Below are 27,278 nucleotides of genomic sequence, written 5' to 3' on the forward strand. Positions count from 1 at the left end.
CTTGGTGTCTTCCAACAGTGAAATCAACTGACTGCTCAGCCCATCCCAACACTTGCCCATGTTCCCTCCAGCAGCCAGGCAGGTTCCTCAGTTTTATTCAGAGAGGAGAGGGTGAGGTAGATATAGGGTGCTCCCTAAAGCTGTGGCTCTCTCCCAGGACACCTTCTCCCATTTTCCCAAATGTGCTGGCCTCCATCCCAGCTCTCAGGAGATGCTAATGGCAGCTCTGAAACAGCTTCTGAGAGAGGCAGAGTGAACAGTCCAGCAAGAGCGGGACATGGAGGGAGGGAGGGTTGAGGGAACTGGATTCCTCCTGCTGCACAGCTGTGCTGGCCGCACAGCTCATCATTTCCAAGCCTTCAAAACCTACTCACCTCCTGAGGGAAAAGGCAGACCACAGAAGCTAAGGCCAGCAAAGACTCAAGTTTGGAAAGGCATAGTGGAAAAAGACACTGGCCTCTTTCCCATCTTGGCTTTGCTCTGAGCTAGCTGTGTGAGTTCCAGGAAGGCCAACTCTCTGGGCACACTGTCCCTTCTGCAAACTGAGGAAAAAATAACTATCCTGCTGGGCTCGGCCACTTCCACATGGCTCTCCCATGCCTCACAGGGACTCCGGACTATGAAATGAGTTAGTAGAGTTTCTGGCCACTCTGGGCTGAAAGGAAGAGGAACACTGGCTCCTACTCTCATCCAGGAAGATGTTTCAGGAGCGAGGGATAGGACTGGTGGTGAAGTAAAAACATCTGGAGGCAAGAGGCTGTGCTTTGCCATCCGGAAGATCAGCTGCTTCCAGGTGAGAAGATCACGTGGACCCAGCGTGGAGAGGGCTCATTCCTGACAGCCAGGCAATGGGCAGCCCTAGGAAGAAATCCATTCAGAGGAGATCTTTAGCTAAAAAGGCAAACAGTGAGTAGCAACATTCACACCAAGTTGCAAATGCTCTATGTGAAAAAGTACAAAGCAAAATATTGAACAAAATCATCTAAAAAAATGGATGAGGCTTACAGAGCCAAACAGTTTCCTTACAGGGCCATATGCAAAGGGCTACTACAGTCATGAGAAGAAAAAAAAAAAAAAGTGAGGGTCTACTCCCAAAGGGACTAGAATTAAGTCTAACATCATACTACTACTCTTTCACGGGTATAGCCAGTGGTCTTTTGGACTGGTGAATACATGGGGCCCATCCCCAGCCATCAACCAACTGATCAACAATTGAAAGAACAGTCTGGGTGATATGAACCCAGAGGTATGCAGCTGCTAAGGAACTGAGAAAACACTGGGAATCCAGGGATGACGACTCAGGTTTCCAAATCTCATCCTTGCTTAAACCAGAGTAGCTCTGCTTGATAGGTTTCAGATTTAGGATTCCTACATGAACAAAGACGTCTGCTATATGCCGAAACCACCGATCTAATCCAATCCTTCCAATGATACTTGGGCAAGAAGCTGGGAGCTACTGCACATCAATGGCAAACACCTACAATTCCGATGACTCTGAAGGCTAAGGCCTGAGGATTACAAGTTTAAGGCCAGTTGGGGCAACTTAGCAAGACCCTATCTCAAAAAGTAAAAAGGACTAGGGAGCTCAGTGGTAGAAGCACCCCTGGTTGAATCCCCGTTACAGCAAGAACAAAAAAGCAATAAGAGACTTGGAGTTTTCTTTCCTTCTGCTCTACCAGCAGAGCTGGGCACAGCACACACCACTGCAAATGCCTTTAGGTGAGTCAGCTTATGACAAAATTTCCAGCAACAGTGAATGACAGACATTCCTTGACAGCAAAAATATTTGAATATGTATCCTACTTAACACTTCTTACTCACTTAGGACTTTGACTTTTCATTCACTTATAGTTTTAAAACTATGAAGTATGCCATTTGTATATGCTGCTGTAAGGTAGCAGTGTTCAAAACCTGACGTATTCACACATACCCCCAGTTTACACGTTTCTTGGCATGTTGCCTTGTACTTGGAACCACACATCTAGCACCTTCTCTCACTTGCTAGCACTAACCTGAGAATAACAGGAGACAAGTCCAGATCCAAGCAACTTGTAATCCCAAAACATTTGTCATAAGGCCGCACAGCTGGAGGACCAGCTCCTGGACCGATCCCAGTTAGTTACTCCATGACCTGGCAAGCCCCATCCCTCAAAGTCCTGAATCTTCCCCCAGATTTTCACATGGGGCCTGGGACATTCTTGGGCTGCCCCTGGAAATCAAATAGAGCTGGTAACCAGCACAAAGAATTGTCATGAGCACGCCTGTTCCCTGCACATCTCCCAAGGCCACCTGAATCTTCTTTGTCTACTCCACAGCTGCTGTTCATCTGCACATCACATATCAGAGCAAAAGAGACACTTGAACTTGGCCTTTGTACACTCCAGCTCTCTCTCATGGGATGGCAGGAACCCAATAAAGCAACCTCAATCCTTTTTTTTTTTTTTTTTTTGTGAAATTTATTGTTTCCACATTAAAAGATTTTTTTTTTTTTTTTTTTGAGGGGAAGTATTTTCTTTTTTTTTTTTTTCTTTTTTTTTAGCCACATGATGATCCTATACAGCTGCCCCAGAGAAGGACACCATCATAAGTCATTAACATGCCATATGAGTTCTGAATAAATAAAAGCTACAAAGCCCAAGTTATATACAAATATCTTAGGCAATAATGTTTACAAACCTATGTACAATAAAACAAATGTAAACAGTAAATGCAGCATGAGAGTAACCAAAGGATGCACAGGGACAACCACTTTTGGTCAGTCTGCCACCAGGAACTGGCACCAGCCAGCCCCCGGAATCAGGCCACTCAATCCTTCCCAATGCAACTGGACGGACCCTCAGAGGATAAAACAAAAATGTTCTGAAGATGGCATTTAACTGAAGGACCAGAAAGCTGGTGAGGAAGTTGCCACCCACCTCTGAGGCACATGGACGACGCAGCAGCATGGAAGCTCAGCCCTGTGAGTGCCCAGGCCTGGAGGTTCCTGCCACCTGCCACTCAGAGGGCATCTTGCTGCTTTGGAGGCAAGCCTATGGAATGGTAACTGCTTACATAAAATCAGAAGGTATAGACAATGTTTCCCTAATTCAGTGACCTTCCTGACTCTGCCAGAAACAGTTCAAACTGTGGGGATGAAGTTGGGGGACACATGATCATGAGCACTGAAGATGCATGGGTGGGAGCTCAGGAGAGGGCACATGTAAACCTGATTTGGGGAAAAACTTCTAGAAGATCTGCAATGTCCTAAACACAACTAAATCCTATCAGTACAGCAGAGTGGGGGCTATGAGGCAGGTGTGATGAATGATACTTCTGCATCCAGTAACCAAGTAATACACGTATGTATCACCTTGTGACCCACAAAAGTGCAATCATGTGAAACCAACGGCACTACGGCGAGAAGGAAAAAATAGCCAGTATTGATATCGCGCAGAGTCCTGGGGCTGGGCAGGGCCCAGCAGCCGCCACTACATGCAGCCTGCCCTCTGCCAGCCATGGGGAGGCAGATGGAAGGGCACAGGGCTGGGCCCAGGCACCAAGGGGTGAGGCGTGGGTGTCCTGGGCTGTTGGAGGAGGGCAGGAGCCCCCACCTGGAGGCCGGGCACTCACACACTGAGAGGCAGCATACCCGGAGCTGAAGAGGGGCGCGAAGAGCCCAGACCAGGAGGAGGAGGAGCTGGGTCAAAGCCGTTCACTGCCCTGTGGAGCGACCATGGCAGAGAGAGGGAGGGAAGGGAAAGAGAAAGAGAGACTGTCATTTAAAAGTACTCCACACACAATAAGAAATTCATTTGCTTTCTCTAACTAGTCCTCACCTGGCCTACAGTACAATCCTGACAGCCCAAGGGTGAGTGGCATCCCAAAAAGCATCAGTTGGCCAGATAATTGAGAGTACATTTTTAGTCTGGGATACCCAGACCCACATTGACCCACCTGAGCAACTTCGCCACACTGACCACTGCAGCCACAGTCCTGATTTTTTTCCCCACAGACCAGATCTAAATGACTGGCAATAGTGAACTAGTTAAATAAATGACTGTATGACAACACAATGAAATATCATACACATTCTTCAAGTTTTTTAGTAGCATGGGAAAATATTTAGAATGTACTTAATGCTAAATGGAAAATGCCTATGTTCCATGATCTTAAGAAAACAATATATAACCTAGATTCTACAGTGTTGTGGGTCTTATGTACACAAATAGAGAATGTGTGGATTCTATATACACATACATTATATATGCACATACATATACATACATGTATTATATATATCACAGAAGTAGAATTTAACAATCTTACCTTTCTTCCCTCTGAATACTAAGTAAATTTTGTTTACTACTTTATACTTAATTATTTTCCAAATCTCTTATAAATAATAAGACAGAAAAAAATAACTTTTAAAAATTGTTTAGCAAGCAAAGTCAATTGGGTAGGCTTTTCTTTGCAGACTCATACAAGGACCCCAGCCCCCGACAAGCACCAGCCCCCACACCCAGCAAGGTCAAGAGCCCCCAACCCCACCACCTGGCAGCACAGCCACAGGAAGCAGTAAGGAAGGAATGGAGGGAGGGGCCTAAAACCTCTCTCGGGAGGTTACTTCAGCCTTTTCTGTCCTGAAAACCTTCCAAAGAGAATCTGTCCCACTAGCAACTGTGGGGAGACAGCCAACTGCAAGGGGCTGCACTGCGCCACACCTGCCTACCACTACCCTCCACTTGCTTATAGAATGGGTCCAGGAGCTGACCCAGGGAGCTGGAGAGAGAAGAAAGGGGTGGGAGGTGTTACAAATTCCTCCCAAAGACTACAGTTTTTCATCCTCTGAAGAAGCAACTATAATCTCAGAGAAACAGGCATATAGAGACTTGACAAAGAACCTGTGACTACTCTGAAGCAACAGAGTTTGTATCTCAAGAAAAACACAACCCAGCAAGCACATGCCTGTAATCCCAGTGGCTTGGAAGGCTGAGGAAGGAGGATCGCAAGTTCAAAGCCAGCCTCAGCAATGGCAAGGTGCTAAACAACTCAGTGAGACCCTGTCTCTAAATAAAATACAAAATAGGGCTGAGGATGTGGCTCAGTGGTTGAGTGCCCCTGAGTTCAATCCTCAGTACCCTCCCCACCAAAAAAAATCAAACACATTTGGAATCTGAAATCAAGCCACACACAAAAGAAACTAAGAACAATGGATGGGAAGCTCCGATGAACGTGACTTCACCCTGTTGTATAATGTTCTACTTCAGTGATAGACAGCCTGAATTTTCCCTTTTCTTTTTGGGATAAGGGAAGTCTGATTTTTGAGCTTCATCACTTAAAAACTTTAAATCATCTTTCCTCATTCTCCTCCCAAGATTACATGCCTATGTTGTCACTGAGGCTGGGGGCCACATCCTATGTCATTGTAGCACTCATCTAATAAGGCCATCTGTCATTTGTCTGGTTAGTCTCAGTATCCCCGATTCCTGGCTCCTCCCAGAAACCTCAAGAAGAACAAGACAAAAGGCCTCAGTTTCCAACATGTGACTTAGTTTCCTGGCATCACAAATCACTGTGATGGGCCAGCTTTACTACAGATAGCCACCAAAACTCAGCAGAGAGGGAGCACTGTGGGTTGCCAAGAAGAATCTGGCACCTGGTCTATAGGACACACAAAAGCAGCAACCACGAGAGTGGGTCCTTGCAGGTTTGGAGGTAGGTTTCCAGCATTTTAAAGTTAGATGGACTTTTAAAGAAATATCAAGTTTATCTCCATTTTATAGAGCTAAGGAAACCAAACAGAAGGTATAATCATGAACTCAAGCTCACCCAGTGAGTTGTGGGGAAGCTGGGCCACAACCTGCCTCCACATGCCCAGGGCACTAGCCCTTACCAGCCTCCTTTGGTCAGAAGCCACTCAACAGTCATCAACAAGCAGTCACTTTGGTGCTCCCAGTGCACAAAAACTCTAGGGGGAAAAATAAGCAGTACAATCCAGGATAAAAGGGCAAACTGGAACTAGGTAAGTAACTTCTCCAAGTAGAACTCTTGACTTGAAGGTGGGTGGAGTACAGAAAAGAGGACAATCTGCCAGGGTCTCAGCATCTCTCTTCTGAGTCAAATCCCATCAAAATGGACAACTATAATACACTGATAAACATATTTGGGGAAAAAATGGGAAATTAGAACCAGAGGAAGAACACTGATCCTATAGGTAGGATTTTCAGTCAGGTGAGGTCCCTCCGGGGAACTACAAAGGAGAAAGGATCCCAAGAGAAAAATCGCCTCCATATACATCAGAAATAGCAAAAGAGTCAAAGGGAAACGTCCCAGTGGACCACACAGCACTCAAAAGAAGAACAGGAAGGGATGGAAGGACAGATCTGGGAATCAACTATCCAGGCTGGGCACAGTGGCTCATACCTATAATTCCAGTGACTAGGGAGACTGAGGCAGGAGGATCACAAGTAAGAGGCCAGCCATGGTAACTTAGCAAGACCCTCAGCAACTCGGCAAGACCCTGTCTTAAAATAAAAAAATAAAAAGGAGCCTGGGGATGTAGCTCATTGGTGCAGTGTCCTTGGATTCAATCCCCAGTACCAAAAAGAAAAGGTTCCCAACCTATGAAATTTATGATTTTACACAGCGTCTAGTTAAGGAGTCTGAAAAACTGAGACTAAGAAAAGGTGCTACAGTCAGTTGTAAAATGGCAACGTAGTAGTAAAAAGGGGAAATGAGCTAATGCATGTTTAGAATAAATCTAACAACAGAGATAAAGGAGGGAAACTCTTAAATCTGCCAAAGAAGGAGGTCAGCACACCTGAGAAGTCAGCTTGAGCTAATTCAGAAAAGCAGGAAGCACACTCAAGGGCCTGAGTCACCCTATTTCAATGCATAAACTGAAGCTCTGAGCAGCTCCAATTCTTCACCTGCATTGTGCAAACTGAAATGCAATTTTGAAACTAAGGCAGATCTTATACATGCATCCCATCTGCCATTCTAGTTTAATCTGGGAACACAAAAGCAAGCACACAGGCAAAGGAGTTCATAATTACTTATGCCTGATTTAAGAAAAGCAATTGGAGAACAGAAGGAGCTCTATCCCTCTGAAGACAGTCCAGTGTGATGGGCCACCATGCCTATCTACTGAAGTTTTATTTCATATGGCTGAGATAGTAATAATGGAGCAATGGTATTTAGTCAAGTAAAATAGGATCTCGAAAGCTCTCTCATGGGCTGTAAGTTGGTTAGAGCTGAATCAGCCCCATGCAGTTAGTAAAACCAGTTTGTTAATGTGTCTTCCACCACACACCATGATTAAGAAATAGGGAAAGAGCACAGCAAACAAATTCAGTTACCCATGAACAACGTGGGAAATATGACTTTTTCTTGCCTAATAAAAAAAAAAAGGAAAAAATATTAAATAGTAATGCAAATACTATTTTCACATTGTGCTCTAAAATTAGTCTATGCCCACCTACATGAAGCCAAAAAGAAGAGAGACTGGTTTGCAAAAATAGAGTAAGTGATATATAGGAAACTAAATCAAATTTATGGAGAAAAAAGTTTTGGAGCAAATTCAACTTACTATATCACATACAAATTTTGTATCCTTTTAGATGGGGACATGAAGGACTTTAAGGTGGGGGTGGGAAGAACCAGCATAAGAAGGCAGAGCAGCCTACATTTGAAGAACTGGCAGAGAGATCCCAGACTAGGTAAAATCTTGATTCCAAAAAATCCTCAACCAGGGTTTACAAAATACTTCTCGCTCCTGTAAAGCAATGTACCCAGTTCAGGGATAGTTTCATGTGGTAGGGTGTCATTGCATCTGCTACAAGGGGTGAGAAGGTGGGGTGAACCTAATCACCCCGCCACACAAACTTACAAATAACTCCTCCCCAAAAAAACCCTACTACAGGTCTCAAGGCATACTGGTGAGCTACAACGATCACTATAGCCTCCTCAGGGGCAAGGAGTAGGACAGGCAAATTCTGGAGCCTAGGGCTTTTTAAAAAAGGAGCCTGTTCAAGATGATAAAACTATAAACCATACTTCTACACTTCTATAAAGATTAATTTCCCTTTTTTTTTCACTCTGCCAGATTTACTAATGGATCTGGAAATTGAGATATTTCCCTCCTTTCCTTTTGCATCAGGTACATGCCATCTTGGTTTTTGTGTGTCCATAAGGTCAGCAGAAGAAAGACTGGAGATACAAAGGTAGGCAGCCTGAGGCTGAGGCAGGAGGACTTGAGTTCAAAGCCAGCCTCAGCAACTTAACAAGGGCCTAAGCAATTCAGTGAGACCCTGTCTCTAAAAAAAAAAAACACAAAAAAAGGCTGGGGATATGGCCAAGGCAGAGCATTAATGAAGTGAACACAGCAAACCCACAGATCACTCAAGCAACAGTCGGTTAGTATTGCAGTGTACATATACAATCCATTTGTCAAATAATCCCAACACTTGATTGAATAAGGGGCAGCCCACAAAAGCATATTTCTCTTTTGGTAGAAATAATACAATATAAAATTCATATAATTTAAAACCAAAACCAAGTACCACCTGGAACTAGTTCTATTGGGAAGTACCTTTCCCAGTTCAGTCCAGGAAACAATGCCTACACTGCATCTAGCCTGCTTCCTGGGGGCGGGGGCTCCGGCAGAGAGCCCAAGGCCATTCCAGCTTTCAGCCTACTTTGGATCCCCTACATTTCCCCAAGAATGGGTTCATCTCTGGGCAATTGCTCCTCTATGACCAGAGGCAAATGAAAGGCAGGAGCAAAGAGCCTGAACAGATCGTGTTATCCCTCCCTCCCTGTTGTGACCATCCTGAGGCACTTCACACACAAAGGCACCTGTCCAACCAATCCAGTTCTGGGTCTTTCCTGTTCTCATGTCACAAGATACCTGAGGCCCACCAAAATATATGCTTGCAGACAGAGATTAACAACTACTCTACTGGAGGTAATTAGAAGTTGCAGGAGAAAATAATTAGACCTTATTTCCAATGCTCTTGAAGACTTCCCTTAAACTTTCTCCTTATAAATTGAGGGAAATGGTTACTCTTGTGTGAAATAAATAAATAAATATTCCATGTATCATTCATTATAGTATAAACACAGGGGTAACTCCCCAAGTTTTCCTGAAACTCCTAAACCTAAGGAAAATTAATTTTATACTTACCCCACCAAAGAAACTACAAAAGTTAGAACAGAGTTCTGATTTATATATTTATATTTTTCAATGTATTTTTAAAAGAATATCTACGAAATGTATATACTTCAGGGCAGAATTCTCTTAAGGCACAGAGATAAAACAACACTACTATGGACAGTAAGGATGAAAAATAAGATCCTTTTAAAAATAGGTTGTGTATCAAATTGGTCCTCTGTAAACATTCTGTAATTATTGAGGATAGCAGAAAACATAAGCTCTTTAAGAAATTGTGAAAATTTCTAGAGTTGTGCCTGCATTTCTTCCACACAAAAAAACAAGGAAGAACTGTCTTCAGGACTCAAAGCAGAGACAATGACAAGGGATCATGGGTACCTCAGCTGCTTGTAACAGTAACAGCTACCTAAAGTAAAATGGTCAGTATTCCTAGGCCACAGGCCCTAACTAGTTTCCCATATTAAGGCATGCCCATAATAGAAGGATAGTCATGCAATGTTTTTTAAAAAATCAGGTAGAACAATATGTAATGACATGGAAAGATACAGGCAATGTAAGTCATGATAAAAATGATACAGAGCAACATTTAAAGTATAATCCTGTGTGTGTTGCAAAAAACTTACAGCAGATGCATAAAAATGATTTTGCATGCCTAAGAATAACTCTAAGGAATGCAAAAAAATAGTATAGCAGAAAATAGCACTTTTAAGTTCACAAACTTATATACCAACTGAATTCTTTTATTAATAATATACCTTTGCCTTCAATCTTAAGACAATTTTTTTTTAAATCCTCCCAAAAAAAGTCTCCACTTTATACAGAAGTTGTATCTCCTAAAATGAATTTGATCCAGTGTCTAATAATTCTGGATTTTATATTTTTCTAAAATTTTCAGATAAGGGATTTTCTCAAGAAGTTTGGATGTATTCATTTCTATCCTTTAAAAAGATTCGCCAAGTGAGTCATAGGCCATAAAACGTGGAAAACTGGGACCACAGCTAGCCCTACAGAATCACCCAAGCCCAGCACTGCTGCCTTCAAGGGTCTGCTCCCAGAACAGAAGCTGCACACTCCAGGCACCAGAGGCACAGACTCCACAGAGACCAGAAGACGACAACAGATTTCTGTCTTCCAGGATTTGAATGAGAATTGGCTTTGGGTTTATCAAACTGAGTGTATGTTCTCAAGACTCATAATCTGTTGACTTTTTCTGCAACATTACTACTCCAAAACTGATCACTTAAAAAATCCAGGACTTACCCTTTGTCAAAGAAAGACGTGTGCCCTGATCGAGAGAACTTTGTGCCATTGTTATTCATCACTCCACAGTTCACATTCCCTGAAATATAGGATTTTCGTGATGCTTGGTCCTTTGCAAAATTCCTGCAAGCTGCTAATTTGGATTCTAAAGCCTATGAAAGGAAGAAAGAATGATTTGGTTGTCAAAACAGGAGATGTAGAGAAAATTTTGCATTTCAAACTATATCTATTTCAAGCTTCAGCCTTTGCTCTCCTGGTTGATAATGGTGGTTTAGTTAAGCCATGATCAATCACCTTTCTAATAGAAAGAGGAAACACTTATATGGACTCTCTTTCTAAAGAGCCCAGAGTATTTATTCCTGTCAGTCTTATTGAGGGATACAGACACAATTCCCACCTGACAACTAAGAAAAATGTGGCACAGTAGGTACAGACAGATCCCAGGTCTCTTGACCCCATCCATTATCTGTATTGGTTGAAGTGAGATGTGTGTGTGTTGGGAGCAAGCACTATAAAGAATCCAAAAATATAACTTGAGAATGTTTTTAATGCAGCCAATTCTTTGTATAGGTTCTTCTGTCCGGTTTTTCCAATGCATCAGAATGGATACAAAAGCATTTACAACAACCTCAAAAGAAATTAAAAGTCATTTTATTTCTGAGAGCACATTGTTTAACTGATACTCTTTGTCTATAATTTAATAACTCACCTGAAAATAATACTGGCCCTTTAGCATTTACTTCTAAATTGAGTATTTTTACTTTGCACCTGTCATAGCACCTAGCAAGCGTCAGGCTCTACCAACTAACAAACTACATGACGAGAATTAAAGTTTCTCATCTATTTCCACATATGCAGATATCACCAACTTCCTCCTTCCCATCAACACTCTGACCAAATCAAATACCACTCCCCAAAAAGGAAAATATAATCCATGGCCAAAACAAAAGGGACAAAATATACAGTCCACTCCTGTCATCCATGACACTAAAAGACTAGAAATGCACAGATAAATTAAATCCGAAGATAACGTATACTTCTGAGAATCCACTTGAATGTCCTACTCCTAAAATTTCAATAAGACTGCTTAGGAAACAGCAGTAAAAACTTCCTGAAAATTTTTTTCTCCTCCCTCCTTCCTATGACAAAAAGTATAATGAGCTAGTAAAATAATGACAGAAAGGAGAAGAAAGGTAATGACATTATAAGATAAGCTAAGTGAAAATCATTTACTGACTTGTAAATATACACATCCACAGTACACACTGAAAGTCATGAATTCCCTATATTCAGTGAACACACTTGTCTATTCATTCAAATTATTTTCTGAGCATCTGCCACATGGCAGGCACAAGTTTTGTTTGAGGCATCAGTGACACACACAAGCGCGATCACTGGGGTCTTTTCAAGGGAAAAGGATAATCTAGAGGCTAAGATTCAGATGTCATCCACACCCAGCGATGGATAAATTCATGGTTGTGAATTATAAAATCAGAAAACCAAGGATGGAACTCTTAGCAGAACCAGAAAGGGCAGGCAAAGACCCAACAAGATGACTAAGAAAACTGGGCAAAAAGGTGTGAGCAGCCATTAAACAATGTCAGGGAAGCAGAGGAAAGAGGACATTTCAGGGAGAAAAAAAAGCAGGTCAGCATTGAATGTTTCAAACAAAATTAGAACAGCACACACTGGCTTGACAGCACTGAGATCACCAGTGTGCAGGTTTAGTGGATTGAGCAGGGAACAGAGCCCAGACCAGAATGTCTAGGGAGTTTGTGCATGGTCAAAATGCTAACAATAAATGTAGACAGGCTTTCAAAAGGCTTGGCTGTGAAGTGAAGAGAGAAGGGTGAGGCTAAAGAGACATGCAGTGTAAAAGGAATGAAGAGCTGCTTTATTTTTGCTTTTAAAGATTTAAAAAAACAAATTATGTAAGGGGCTGAGAGTGCAGGTCAGTGGTAGGGTATGTGCTTAGCATACACAAGGCCCTGGGTTCAACTGCTAGCACCAAAAATAGTAATATGTGATACATAAACATTACACATAAAGATTATAGTATGTGTATAATACATATCACAGAATATACAAATATTACATATGGAGAAGTAAAGATTAAAAAGGTTGAAAAGAATGGAATCCAAAGCACATATGGATAATACTAGCCACTGGCAGCAATCTGACACTTTTACCACTGAGACAAAAAGGAAGAATGGCTACAGAGGTAATGACAGGAGGGAAATAACAGAAGGCAAGAGAAGAAATTAAGTTTAAATCAGATGGCCTTGATTTTCTCTGTGAAGAGATAGTGGATAACAGGAATGGAGTGTTAGCCTATAAGAGTGGGGACAGCACAAATGAAATATGCATGAAAGCTCTCACAGGGACTGGTGGATAACTGCACACCAAAAGTTTTAGTGATATCTTAGAAGACAGACTGTTGGCTAAATAGGTAAACCATGTAAAGACTCCAAATTAAACTTTCATCACCACTTCTGAATAAATTATATGAAAGCAAAACAAAAAAGGAACAAAGAAAATTAACCACTTCTGAATAAATTACATAAAAGCAAATCAAAAAAGGAACAAAGAAAATTAATTCAAGTGGCAGGTAGAACCAACCAAGAGTATGATGGAGACAAAGTCTAGGATGACAGTGGCACAACAGCACTAGAAGTACATCAAGGCATTCAGCAGAGTGTGAATGAGAAGCTGGAAGATAAAGAGAGATCACAAAGAAAGCATGTTTCTTCAACCACAAAAAAGAAAGGTAATTCTAAGTGCTAGGAAAAGAAAACTTGGCATACAAGTCAGCTAAGATACAAATATGCGGGGCTGGGGATGTGGCTCAAGCAGTAGCGCGCTCGCCTGGCATGCGTGCGGCCCGGGTTCGATCCTCAGCACCACATACAAACAAAGATGTTGTGTCCGCCGAAAACTGAAAAATAAATATTAAAAAAAAAATTCTCAAAAGAAAAAAAAAAAAAAGATACAAATATGCTATGATTTTGAGTAAACAATAAACAAAATGTTTGAAACATCTATTGAGTGGCACAAATACCATGGGCCCAACTCCTCCTCTATGATTATGCAGTAAATGTCATACATGGGCATCAGAATGTAAAGTCTATTTGACTACTTTTTAATCAGAACCAAGAGAGAGCTCAAGAAGGGGCAGTGGAGCAGGAAGAGAGAGAGGAGGAGAGATTAGGGAGTTGAGATAGAGTCTAGTAATTCCAAAACAGAGGCTTAAAAAGTTATTTAGGGTTAAGGCTGTACCTCAGTAGTACGGCATGTGTTTACTATGTATGACACCCTGGGTTTGATCCCCAGCACCATATTGAAAAAAAGAACTGGGTATGGTGGGCACACACCTGTAATCCCAGCACCTGGGAGACTGAGATAGGAGGATCTCAAGTTCAAAGTCAGCCTCAGCAATGGCAAGGCACTAAGCAACTCAGTGAGACCCTGTCTCTAAACAAAATACAAAATAGGGCTGGGGATATGGCTCAGTGGCCAAGTGCCCCCTAAGTTCAATCCCCCCACCCCCAAAAGAGAGAGAGAGTTATTTAATAACAGATGAATAAAAAATGAAAATGAAATGGGAAGTGGTAGGTTAAATTATTTTGTTGTTGTTTCAAGGTGATTAAATCAAGATGAAGACAAACAAATCATTTTAAGCTATAAGGGTGTACACAACTCTTATGAAAAGGAGAGTTAAAACATGGTCATCTTGGCATCTCTGGAATGAAGAAACATTAGGGCTGGGATTGTAGCTTAGTGGTAGAATACTTGCCTAGCACAGATGAGGCACTGGGTTTGATCCTCACCACCACATAGAAATAAAGAAATAAAATAGAGGTATTGTGTCCATCTATAACTAAAAAAAACTTTTTTAAAAAGATTAATCTATGTACTACATGAATGATTCATGCACATTTCTCTTTATTGTAATAAGTTTAAAATGAGAGAAAATCAGACAGTTTGAAAATAATTCATTTTTTGAGTCAAAAAAGGCAAACATCGGACATTGTGTGTTGGCCTCCTATTTCTTCTTTAAAGTATAATGCAATTTCTAATTTTTCCAGAAAATTTTTTACACAAAAATAAGTGAAGGGGTGGTGTGGACGGTAGAAGTTTTAAGAGTTGGTTACTGAAAATGAGTGATAAAAGTCACTGAGAGAAATGAAAAAGAAAGTTAATGCTAGAAATGGGAATGTTATAGTAATGACATCAATCCACATGGTCCTATAACTGTTTCCAGTAATCCAACTGTTTAGTTGTTCCAGATTGCAGCCCTTTATGATCAAAGAGAACAAGAAGTCAACAGCCACAGAATAAGTGAACTGTGTCATAACAGAGGAGTAGAAAGAAAAGGAAAGCAAGAGATGGCTGATAAAGACAAATACAACAATACATAAACAAATCAGTACTCCTGGTAAAGTCAAATGGTAGGCATTAAACAGAATTAAAAAAAAAACGAATAAGAAGCCAGACATGCCAGCACGCACCCGTAGTCCCAGCTACTGGGGAGGCTAAAGTAGAGGATCACTTGAGCCCTGGAATTTAAAGCCTGAGCATCATAGCAAGAATGCCTCAAAACAGACAACTGATTAAGCAGAAAAACTAGTTTAATATTTCAAAAACCAAACTGTTATGGAACACAAGGTTAGAGCTAAAGAGAATGGACTAAAGTTAAGGTGGTTCCAAGAGCAATAAGATAGAAACAAAGAGTAGCAATGCCACAAGCCAAATGTCAACATCCCACAAAATAAAAGATGAGGGAATGACCAGGAAAATGGAAAACAAGGATTAGAGGGTGGTCAAAGACACTTAGAGGCTTCACAGTAAGTATCTTAAACAGAGACAGAGATGTCATGCTATAAACACAGCAGTAGGGAACTCAAAGATCACCCGAGTGGTAACCTCCAAGCTCAGGCCCTTCTGCAGAGGCACCAAAAGCCCAGCACTGGTCTCTACTAGTCACTGGATGCCTTTGCTTCTCAACTTTATTGTTACAGATTTTTTTACCACACGAAAGTATCCTTTTATTCCTCCTTCACTTCCAATTAAGAAACAACTCAATCCTACTGCGCAATGGCAACACCTAGTGATAAAATAATTAAATGCTTACCCCTACTTTCCGTAAGAGATCCCCCACGATGTTTAGTGCTGATATCCTAGCAGAAGGAGTTAGTGGACTGGTTCCAAAACCATTTGGTATAGCTAAAGAAAAAGAGAGTGATGACATTAGCAATTCCCTTTACGTTTGGGTTTTGTTGTTGCAACAACAGAGTACACGCTCCAAAGAAAATCAATATACTATTTCCAACTAACCCTTTCTCTTATGTACATGTATCTCTGAGTGTAACATTTATCTTTTAAACTTTATTTTGGCCAGGGACAGGAGAAACCTTTGGCTTCCCCATCTCAGTGATCTAAAAAATATTCCCCATATTTTCCCTCAGTAGTTTTCTAAATCTTTTTTAACATTTAGATCATTTGAAGGTTAGGGGGATGGTTCAGTGGAGAGTATTATAGCATGCACAAGGCCCTGGGTTTTAATCTCCAGCACAGCGGGCAGAAGGAACCTAGATCATTCAATGCACCTGTAATTTATGGCTGCCTGAGACATAATGTAGAGGGGGCTGGGGATATAGCTCAGTTGCTACAGTGCTTGCCTCACATGCACAAGGCCCTGGGTTCAATCTGAGCACCACAAAAAAAAAAGAGAGAGAGATAATATAGGTATCTAAATGTTTTTCCTCCAAATGGATAGCCAACTTTCCTAATATCATTTAGGTAAGACCTCACATCTGAAATAGGACTATAGACTGAATTCCTAACTATTTATATATATTTCAGTTTCACTGAATTATTTAAGTCTATGCCATGAGAAGTATTACTCTTTTCATTTTAACTGATAAAAATTGTATGTATTAATGGAGTACCATGTAGAAGTAATTAATACAGTGTTAAAATCTATTTTTGCTATCTAAGAAGGCAAAGCCCCTTCTTGTTATTAGCCTATTTCAAACTTTTCTTAACCATTCTTACACATCTACTATTCTAAAATAACTTGAACTTCAACTTCTCAATTTTAAAGATCCTGTTAGAACTTTTATTAGAAGGTTCCAATATACAAATGTATCTATAAAAAGAACCAATAAAAAATAACATAAAAATAAAATCATACTCTGTAATTAAATATTTCTTATAAATTTAAAAAAAATTTTAGTTGTAGATGGACACATACCTTTATTTTATTTATTTATTTTTATGTGATGCTGAGGATCGAACCCAATGCCTCACATTTGCTAGGCTAGCACTCTACCACTGAGCTATAACCCCAGCTCTCTGTAGTTAAACATTTTTTAAAACTAAAAAAATAAAATAAAATTGTATCTATTTGTCAACCCTGCCTTAGGGTTTATGTCTAATTCTGTGCCAAGGCAGGTCCTGTGTCCTGTTTACTCCTTAATAAAAACTCTAACGGGCTATCAAAGAATGTGCACTGTCTTTGGTCTCACCCAACCTAGGCTTTCAACTATTCTGACTGGTAAACAATCAAAAGAATTTTCAGAACTTATCTATATGTTCTAATTAACAGCATAAAAGCAAAACTTTGTTAATTCTCAGAGTTCGATAATTGTAAAGTTTTCAGATACATAAGTATCTGACAGTGAGAGCTTCTGATGACAGCTATAAACTACAGTGTCTGCAGCAAACTCAGAACATTCTACTATAATTAATAACTAGTGCTATATGACTACATAGCATTTTCACTTGCCTTACCTACTTTTGTCTCATAATAAGCCTAAGACAATTTGAAATGTGGTTAGTGCAACTGATAAACTTACTTTATATTTAATTGCATTTCAATCAGTTTTGTGGGGGTTTTTGTTTGTTTGTTTGTTTTGTTTTTTTGGTGGTGCTGGGGATCGAACCCAGGGCCTTATATATGCAAGGCAAGTATTCTATCAACTGAGCTATATCCCCAGCCCTTCAATCAGTATAAATTAAAAGTCATATGTGGCTAGGGGCTACTTTATCAAGCAGTCCAGATACACAGTTTACTGTACTAATTGCCCAGACAGCAAACCTCCTTCTATTACTCTGAAAGTTAAAGCCCTATAATTTAAAAAGGGTAGGAGGAAAGACTGCTTCAGTTTGGGATGAAAGCAGCATGGAAGAGTGAGAATAGCTGAGATATGAGCTGCAAAAACTAAAATCTGAATTGAGAGCTTTGGGATTTCCTTCTAAGGTTCTATCTAGTGACTACTAAGTGGTTTTTCTTCTTCTCCAGATTGCTTTTGCCATTATCTGACAGCAAAAGCAATATTCTCAAACTACAGCTCACCAGTTACCCTGAAGGTCACCTTTGATGACAGCAGCTCCTGAAGCATGTTAACAGAATGGGCATATCTATTCAAAACCTCTAGTTTTACATAATACTGATAAGCAGCAGAAGCAAGAAATAAAACTGTATTTAAGTATGGCTCCAAAACTTGAGTGTGAAGAGGAGATGTGCACAAATACAATACACATTAGCACACAGTAAGAAACTTAAAATGCTCAAGACAATTGTATTGAAGTAGTTAAGATTATAGATGGTTTTGATTTTCATTTTTTCTTTTTTTTGTTTTTAATTTTTCTTCATGGGGCTTGTTCAATGGTAAAATACTTGTCTAATATGAGCAAGGCCCTGGATTCAATACCCAGCACCAAAAAAAAAAAAAAAAAAAAGCCCACCTGCATGAATATGTTCTACTCCTAGAATTAAAAAGTAAACTTTCTTGCTAAACTTTTCACTTTTTAAAATCTCAATTAAGCTGTTGATGTCTTAAAGGCAGCCATTATTTGTTTCCTACATAGCAGTGGCTGAGGAAAACAGTTGCTCTGCTTCAAAAGCACTTGATTGAACCAACTTTTAAACTGCAATTACTGATTGAACCTTAGCAACTCCTGTTTCATCAACAAATCCTCTTCAGTTGATAATCTAACACAGACTCAAAGAGAAAGACAAACCTTTTGGTGAAGGAAAACTATTTTCTGTTCCTTTGCCAACAGGAGTAGCTGGCAAAGAGAGTGAAGCCTGGACAGCAGAATCCATCTTCTCACAGTCCAACGTGGGAGAACTGGGAGCTGACTTTCGGGTCACTTCCTGTTGTCTCTCCCGAACTGCTAGTTCTTGCCTTAAGTCTGCAATGTTGCAAACAAAGACAAGAATACTCACTAGAGGGAGCAAATACATTAAGCAAAGTCACATCTGCAATGTCATAAAGACCTTCTTGCTCAAGTACTATCTCTCAGAAATGAAATTTCTATTTAACAACTTCTATTTCAAGGGAAATAAAAATGACAGCTCTACAATCTGAATGATTTCTTGGAATTTAAAAATACTATAACCTCAGAGAATAGTCACTATGTCCAAATGCAAAAAAGAAATAAGGCCAGGTCCAAAATAGAACTCAGAATATACCTATATGACATAAAAATAAATATTCTTTACCAACTCATTTGCTTTCATTTTAAAATGATGGAGTTTAGAGATTACTGCAAAATCAATAAAATGTAGTTTTGTAATTTTAAATGGGTTGGGTTTTTTAATTATCATGAAATATTTTGTTTTAGAAAAATATTCAGAACAGTATTTTTCTTTCAAATATTGGATTTTTAACACAAAATTAATATTCTCTTTTCCAGTTACACAACCAACCTACAGAACATTTGCTTATGTTAAAAAAGGAAGCAGGCTGGGGTTGTAGCTCAGCAGCAGAGCACTTGCCTAGTGCGTGAGAGGCCCTGGGTTCAATTCTCAGCACCACATATAAATAAATAAGTAAAAAGAAAGGTATTGTATCCAATTACAACTAAAAATAAATAAATATTTTTTTAAAAAAAGGATGCAAAGTTATTCCGATCCTGGGATCCAAAAGAATTCAAAACAGGATCACAGATTATGCACATCTGTGCTCCTAACAACATTAATTATAATAGCTAAGAGATGTAAGAAAACCAATGTCCATCTATGGATGAATGAAGAATATGGATACACATAACAGAATATTATTTAAAAAGAAGGATATCCTGTCATATTACACCGATAAACCTTAGGACACTATGCTAAGTGAAAATAAGCCAGTCACAAAAAACACAAATACTGTATAATTATACTTATGTGAAGTGTTTAAAGAAGTAAACTCACAGAAACAGAAAGTAGAACTATGATCCCAGGGGGTGGGGAGGAACACGAGAGTTGCTGTTTATATGGTTTATATAGTTTCAGTTTTGCAAGATGAAAAAGTTCTAGAGATCTATTACTCAATAATGTGAGAATACTTTGCACTACTGAACTATGCACTTTGGCTAACATTAAGACAGGCGTGGTGGCACATGCCTGTAATCCCAGCAGCTCGGGAAGCTAAGCCAGAAGGATCGTGAGTTCAAAGCCAGCCTCAGCAACTTAACAAGGCCCTAAGCAATTCAGTGAGACCCTGTCTCTAAATTAAAAAATACAAAAAAGGGCTGGGGATGTGGCTCAGTGGTTAAGCACCCGGGGTTTAATCCCCAGTACCCACCAAAATAATGGCTAAGACATTAACCACAATTGTAAGTAAATAAGATACAAAGTTAATATTTTATACATTATATAAACTATAAGAAGCTCTACAGATGAATACATCAGGAGGGGGAACACACGAAAAACAATCTATAAAACAGTTGTTATGGTTTAGATATGAGGTGTTCCCCAAAAGCTCACGTGTGAGACAATGCTAGCAAGTTTAGAGGTGAAATAATTGGGTAAGGAGAGCCTTAACTTAATCAGTGTATTAAGCCACTGATATGGATTAACTGGGCAGTAACTATAGGCAGGCAGATTATTAATGGAGGAGATAGGTCACTGGGGACATGCCTTTGGGGTTTATATTCTGTCCCTGGTGAGTGAGTCTCTGCTTCCTGGTGGCCATGTCCTGAGTTGCTTTCCTGCACCATGCTCTACTGTCATGATGTTCCACCTTACCTCAGGCCCAAAACTACAGAGTCAGCTCCTCTGTGGACTGAGACCTCTAAAGCTCCAAATAAACTTTTTCTCCTCTATGTTGTTCTTGTCAGGTCTTTGGTCACAGTAATGAAAAGGCTAACTAAACAACAGTCAATAAAGATTGGAAAAAGCTCTCCAAGAGTAATCATTTACTATAAATTAAAAAGCAATGAAGCTGGGCATGGTGGCACATACCTGTAATCCCAGCGGCTGGGGAGGCTGAGCAGGATGATCAAAAGTACAAAGCCAGCCTCAGCAACTTATGGAGGCTCTAACCAACTTAGTAAGACCTTGTCTCAAAATAAAAAATAAAAAGGGCTGGGGATGTGGCTCAGTGGTTAAGGGCCCTTGGGGTTCAATCCCTGGTATCAAAAAAAAAAAAGCAACAGCAGCAATGAAAAGCCAGGCACAGTGGCATATGCTATAATCCCAGTGACTCCAGAGGCAGAAGCAGAAGGATGGTCAGCCTCAATAACTTAGCCTATTTTATTTTTTATTTTGAGACAGGAACTTGCTGACAACAAGATCCTGTCTCAAAATAAAAAATAAAATAGGCAGGGCCAAGAATGGTGACACATGCCTATAATCGCTGCAAGTTGGCAGCTAAGGCAAGACAAAAGCAAGTTCAAGGCCAGCCTCAGCAAACTTAAGTGAAATCCTGTCTCAAAATAAAAAATAAAAAAGGGCTGGGAATATGGTTCAGTGGTTAAGCACCCCTGGGTTTAGTGCCTAGTACCCCAAAAAAAAAGAAAAAAGTGATTTTCAACTTTCAAATGAATTGATTTTTGAATAAATTTTAAATATGTTTTTATTATTGATGATGTTGATAAACAATGTAAGAAGGTCCTTAGTCATTGCCAGAGGGAGCAAAAAGGTACCGACTTATGTAAAAAATGAGCTTGTATATTACGACCAACAAAACCTTCATTTTCTTTGCCACTTATAAGAATTTCTTCCTGGAGGCCTGGGGTTGTGGCTCAGTGGTAGAGTGCTTGCCTGGCATGCATGAGGCACTGGATTCAAACCTCAGCACCACATAAAAAATTAATTAATTAATTAAAGTATTGTGTCCATTTAAAACTAAATAAAATTTTTTTAAAAAATTTATTCTTAGGAAATCAAAGATGTTCCTAAATATTATGTATGAGGATCCTAATCATAGCACAATTTACAGTGGGAAAAAATAGTCACCAATAAAGAACTTCTTAAAATATAACTGTAATAAAATAGTATAGCATTTTAAAAAATATTTTTAGTTGTAGATGGACACAATGCCTTTATTATTTGATTTATTTTTATGTGGTACTGAGGATGGCGAACCCAGTGCCTCACAGGTGCGAGACTAGCGCTCTACCACTGAGCCACAACCCCAGTTTCTATATAACATTTTTTAAAAATCTATTTTATATAATTTATTAATGGTACAAATATAGAATTCCCTATGTAGAATTCTCTGTTAAAGGCAAATGTTAAGGAGTGAAAAAAATACACTTGTGTGTATCTGATTGGGTGTGTGGAAGATAAGTGACAGGAACTATAAAAAGGGAAAAAATAGATATGCATAGTCATAGAAAAGAATAGAAAGAAATATGCCAAACTCTTAGTGGATTCCCTCCAAATAAAGGGATTGGTACGATCTTCATCTTCTTCAAGATACTCTGCATTCTACTAAAAAAGGGGAGAAGGGAAACTATTTTGAGGAAAATATATATTAAGTATATGTATAATAAGTATACAATAGTGTGTACATATTTAGTGCTGTGTGCATAACAAAATTATTTAGGCATAAATAGTAAGAAGACCAGGTATGCTGGCGCATGCCTATAATCCCAGCAGCTCAAGATGCTGAGGCAGGAGAATCAAAGTAAGCCGCAGCAACTTAGCAAGAACCTATGCAACTCAGTGAGTCCCTGTTTCAAAATAAAATATAAAAAAGGGCTGGGATATGGTTCAGTGGTTAAGTGCCCCTGGGTTCAATCCCAAAAACAAAAAACAAAACAAAACAAAAAAGTAGTACGTAAAAACCCAAAACAAACCAAGCAATATATGTACAGTGGTAATAATTAAAGCTTTGAAAAACAGACCAGGATTTCAGTCCTAGCTGACAAGCTATACTGCCTTGGAAAAACTCAAATTCTCTGTGCCTCAGTCTTCTCCTCCTTAAAATAGGGATAATCTACCTCTTAGCATTGAGGACATAGGTATTAAGAAAATAAACAGATTAAAAGCATTCAGGGCAACTTAAAAGAAGGTGAGGGCTGGAGACTAGCTCGCCCATAGAGTACTTGCCTAAGTGAAGCCCTAGGCTCAACTATCAGCAAAAAAAAAAAAAAATTAACATAGAAAAAAAGAGGTTGACTCCTTAGCTTACTAGACAGCAAAGTAATAGATAAACATCCTCTAAATTATAAATCTTACCTCTTGCTTCATCCTTTAACCTCTGTACAGAAACCAACAAGGATTCCTTTTCATCGAGTTCACTTTCTAAAAATGCATTTCGTTCAATGGCCTGATTTAGCCTTTGTTCAAAGTCTTCCAGTGAAACTATTGTTGCCCTTAAAAAAAAATAGTGCCCATGAATTAAATAAACAACTGTACAAATTGCTATTATAAAAAGAAACAGTTTATCTCCCACCATTTCTGACCTAGCCAGTCTGGCCCAGTTCAAAGAGAATGATCTCAACCCATTTAACAAACATTAACACAAACCTAATCTGAGCCCCTCCCACTCTATGCTCCGACCTTCATCCCTAACCTTCTCCAGTCTTCTGCCTTAATTCCTCATCACCTGGATTATTCTTTAATAACCTTTGTGCCTCCTCCCCAACTTTCAATTCCTCAGTATTATCTTCTCAAAACCTGATATTACTCTTTTGTTTAAAAAATTAAAAAAACAAAACAAAACACAAGGTTCTTCACAACCTGGCCCCAACCACATTTAACCACTCTATCACATTCAGCAAAACTGTGTCAAGACAACTCAATCAAAGTGAAACTAGTAATACCCAAAGCACCTTCCTACCTCTCTACCTTTGCATCTGTCCCTTCACCTGTTTAACTTCTCTCCTCCTTATAGACTCCAATATCTGCAAAGGCTTTCCTGGTTCCCACAGGTACTCTGCTGCTCCCACCTCTGTACAACCAGAGCAGCCTATACACTCTTTTTGCCACAGTATTTGACACAGTGAATGTTCTTATCTGTCAGCCCCAAGGATAGTAACTTGCTAAGCTGTTATTCCACAATATTAGCATTATGTCAATCATTTAAGAGCCACTTGATAAATATTAAGTAATACCTTACAATAACTGTAAAGTAACAGGCATTAAGTCTGGAATGGTTAAGAAATAACTAATTACAGAGGCACGAAAATTTGGCAATAGTAATAGCAAACCACCACAGGTCGTTAAGGCAAAGTCACTGGTCAGCATTCAAACAGAAGAGAATGAAAAGAACTATAAACGTAAAGAGAGATCCACAGGGAAATAACTGCAAAATTCAGGTAGAAGACATGAGGACCTACAGAAAGCATGGTAGTGTTTTATAGAGAAGAAATGGCAGAATGCATGAGACATGCCTTGAAAAACAAGAAGGATCAACAACAGTGCATGGAGAAAGAAAAAGAAAAAATTAAAAGAAAAGTTTGGGAGGATGTTATCTGGGAAGACAAGGATTTGGGGTGCCTTTTAATCCAACAAAACACCAAAAGGAAATGCTCTGAGATTAAGATCTAGGTGAGAGGGTGAACCTAATGATACAGATTTCCAACTTTGGTTATTCTCACAAAACACACATCATCATTTACCTCTTTGCTCGCTCCAGGTCATCATTGGCCTGTTCCAGCTCTCTCACATATTTATGCAACTGCTCTTTAATGGCCCGGGTCTGACTTAAATCATCTTCTAATACTGAGACCTGCTTGTAGCTCTGTGCATACTGATGTTCTAATTTTTCCTGAAGGTATAGATATAGAGAAGAAGGAATAGGTCATTAATATATAGTCTCCTTTAAAGGATGTAACCCAAGTTAAGGAGGGAGGAACAAGGAATCACAATCTGTTGACTGTGCTCCTCTCCTTTTTACAGTATTTTAAAAATAACTAAATATTCTATTCTATGTGTTTTAACTCACATAAAATTAAGTCAACCATTCTCCTCTCATAAAGATCTAATAATGATCTCTGAAAAGAAGTAAAATAATGAAACCTTGGCCTCAACATTCCCAGACTTAGTAGGGGAGCGTCTGGGTTCTCAAGCTGAATGCAACTCAGTGCAAACAGTAGCAGATTGCCATCAGAGTCTAAATTCCCTACCCCTTATTTGTCTCCCCACCTTTCCCAAATCACCCACTCCCTACAGAAATACTCCTAAGCATATAGTTATGGCAGGTGGTGAAGAGCAGAGAAAGGGGTCAACCTTTTTATGCCTGAAAATTCCTATTCAGAAGGGAAACTTTAACACAAATTAAACTCCAAAATGAAAGGGCTATGAACAATAATGAAATAAATGCACATTTCATATAAATAAAATTTTAAAGTACTGTACTATAAGGCAAATGATTTGTCAAGTAATCAGGCAGCTTTTGAAAACTAGAGGAACTTTAATATAACCAGGAACGTTACAACTAGAAAACTGAGGGCCATTAAGTTTCTAAGTGAACTTCTAAACACTGATCCACCTTCCTTTGGTTCTATGAAAGAAAATATTTTATTCAAAAATTCACTTGAAGCCTTTTTTATATCTTTGTTGCCTCTCTCTCTTACACAGACTTGAAAAATATACTTCTCATTTTAATAAAACCCAGTACCATCAGACACCAGCTTCTCCTGCCACAATTACCTTTAACGCCTCCACTTCATATTTCAGTCTTTGGTTATCAGCTTGCAGGTCTCTGTTTCTTTGTTCAGCCTGTACTAATTGTGCCTCCAACTCTGCTTCTAATTCTCTGCTTCCCTCCTGGAATTCAACTAGCTCATCACGAGCTTCCTGGAAGCTAATGAGAATAAAGCAGGAAAGATGAGTAATAATAGGAACTACAGGATCATAGTGAAGATAATGATACACCCCAATTCAATAATTTTTGCCTGAAAATTAATGTTCTCATAAAATATGCTAAACAATAAAGACAATCTGGTCTATATTTCTTATCTATATATTCAGAGTTCAATGAAAATGAGTTATAAACCCCCAAAAGACTCACAAATCAGTAATTAAAATATTTATAAAAAGTCTACATAGTTTAATAACATTAGATTTTCCTCCATAGAAATTAAAGGAAGGGGGCAGGGAAGGAATCTTTATTTACACTAGAGTAACTAAAATTACCTTCAATTCTGTCCAGTGGTAATCACAAATACTCTCATATCACAATAGAGTTGTTATAGATTTCTTTCTTTTTTGCAGTGGTGGGACTGAACCCAGGGGCCTCACACATGCTAGGCAAGCATTCTACCACAGAGTCATGTCCCCAACCCCAGATATCTCTAAATATCATTTATTCTCACTACCAATTCAAAATTAGGTATTATATACCCCCAAATCTTTATTACTTAATGCAGTAACATAGCACAAATTAGTTTAATATTTAGATGACTGTTTTTAATATAATTGGTTTCCTCTGTATTTCTATCATTTAATTTTATGCATTTAAAAACATTCTGAGAAGAGATTGATAGGCTTCAAAGCCATCTGCAACACAAAAAAAGGTAAAGAGCCCCTGATGACCTTCTATCTCCACTGATACAATAGAGTAGCTAGCTGGAGTGATACCAGTGAAAGCACAATAAGGTTTGATAACATTTAATAAATTCTGTTAACCAAACTAGGAAAATGTATAAATACTTTGGAAAGATTCTACTTTTTTAAAAAAGCAATTTTAGATCAGTTTTGGTGCTGAAAGTTATTATCCATTAAGTTTTTCTAACCAAGTAAATTAACTGAAATTTTATAAAATGGTCCATAGCCCTGAAGTTCATCCCTAACACCCTCAAAGCCTGCCTATCTCCAGACACTAATAATGCAATGCCTGAAAAGAACCAGAGTCTAAGAATCTTCATGTGAGCAAACGACACACACACAGCAGGCCAAAGATGGCCCACTCTAATAAATACAACTGGAGGTGACCCATCTTAAATCACAAATGACACTCTTTTCCTACTATTTTTAATAATTAGAACAATATAAAAATTTACAGCATTTCAGTACTATTTAAATGCAAGCAATGTTACGGCTATTTCTAGAATCATATACCTAAATCTGATACTCTAAATTTAGATTAATGTTTTTTTAAAAAATGCACAAGCTAGATATGGTGTGTTCCAAATGTCCTCCCCTATTTTTAGTGTACTTTTCAACTTTACCTTTGTTTATACTTCAAGGAAAGTTCCTTCCAATAAGCAGTTTCCTCCTTTAAACTTGAAAAATCTGGTATATCTTCACCATCCATGATCAAGAAAGCCTATGAAATATTAAAGACAAACTGTTGTAAAGTTAAAGAGAGAACATAAAAATCTAACCAAAAGTATAAAATCTGGGGCAACACAAAATCTGTAGCATCTTGGAGCTAAATATGAAATATTCTAGGAACAGTTAACTCATTAGTATTACTCAAGTACATGCCCCACTTCACTGCCCCACTCAGGGGGCAGTGATAAGGTCTTGATAGGAGATAAAATCAACAAAGTCCTTTGGCACAAAGCCAGTGAGGCACTTTCAATTGCAGCACTGGGTTCTAGGTTACTTGGCCCCATCCTGCACACAGAGTTCCAGCAGTTGGGTTATGGTCAACTAGTCTTCTGGGAATCAGGTAATAAAAGTAAGCACAATGTC

General features: G+C 39.1%; 1 protein-coding gene across 8 annotated transcripts in view; it reads right to left on the reverse strand.

Annotated features, from left to right (window-relative positions):
• The window catches only part of Ndel1 (nudE neurodevelopment protein 1 like 1), an 81,003-nt gene that overhangs the window by 26,931 nt on the left and 26,794 nt on the right, over positions 1–27,278 (reverse strand). For 4 of the 8 annotated variants that reach the window (XM_027946821.3, XM_027946820.3, XM_027946822.3 and 1 more), the window contains exons 2-9: positions 26,810–26,907; positions 25,290–25,443; positions 24,257–24,405; positions 22,872–23,008; positions 18,437–18,610; positions 15,543–15,634; positions 10,412–10,563; positions 3,629–3,699 (exon numbers count right to left, since the gene is read on the reverse strand). In XM_027946821.3, the coding sequence (XP_027802622.2) occupies positions 3,629–3,699; positions 10,412–10,563; positions 15,543–15,634; positions 18,437–18,610; positions 22,872–23,008; positions 24,257–24,405; positions 25,290–25,443; positions 26,810–26,895 (1,015 nt within the window). In that variant the 5' untranslated portion in view covers positions 26,896–26,907. Of the gene's footprint in view, positions 1–79; positions 859–3,605; positions 3,700–7,337; positions 7,373–10,411; positions 10,564–15,542; positions 15,635–18,436; positions 18,611–22,871; positions 23,009–24,256; positions 24,406–25,289; positions 25,444–26,809; positions 26,929–27,278 lie in introns of those variants that run through there. The other 4 variants (XM_071602903.1, XM_071602902.1, XM_027946823.3 and 1 more) reach the window with 3 other exon arrangements.

The sequence above is a fragment of the Marmota flaviventris genome, chromosome 17 (genome assembly GCF_047511675.1).
Source record: "Marmota flaviventris isolate mMarFla1 chromosome 17, mMarFla1.hap1, whole genome shotgun sequence".
Classification (NCBI taxonomy): domain Eukaryota; kingdom Metazoa; phylum Chordata; class Mammalia; order Rodentia; family Sciuridae; genus Marmota; species Marmota flaviventris.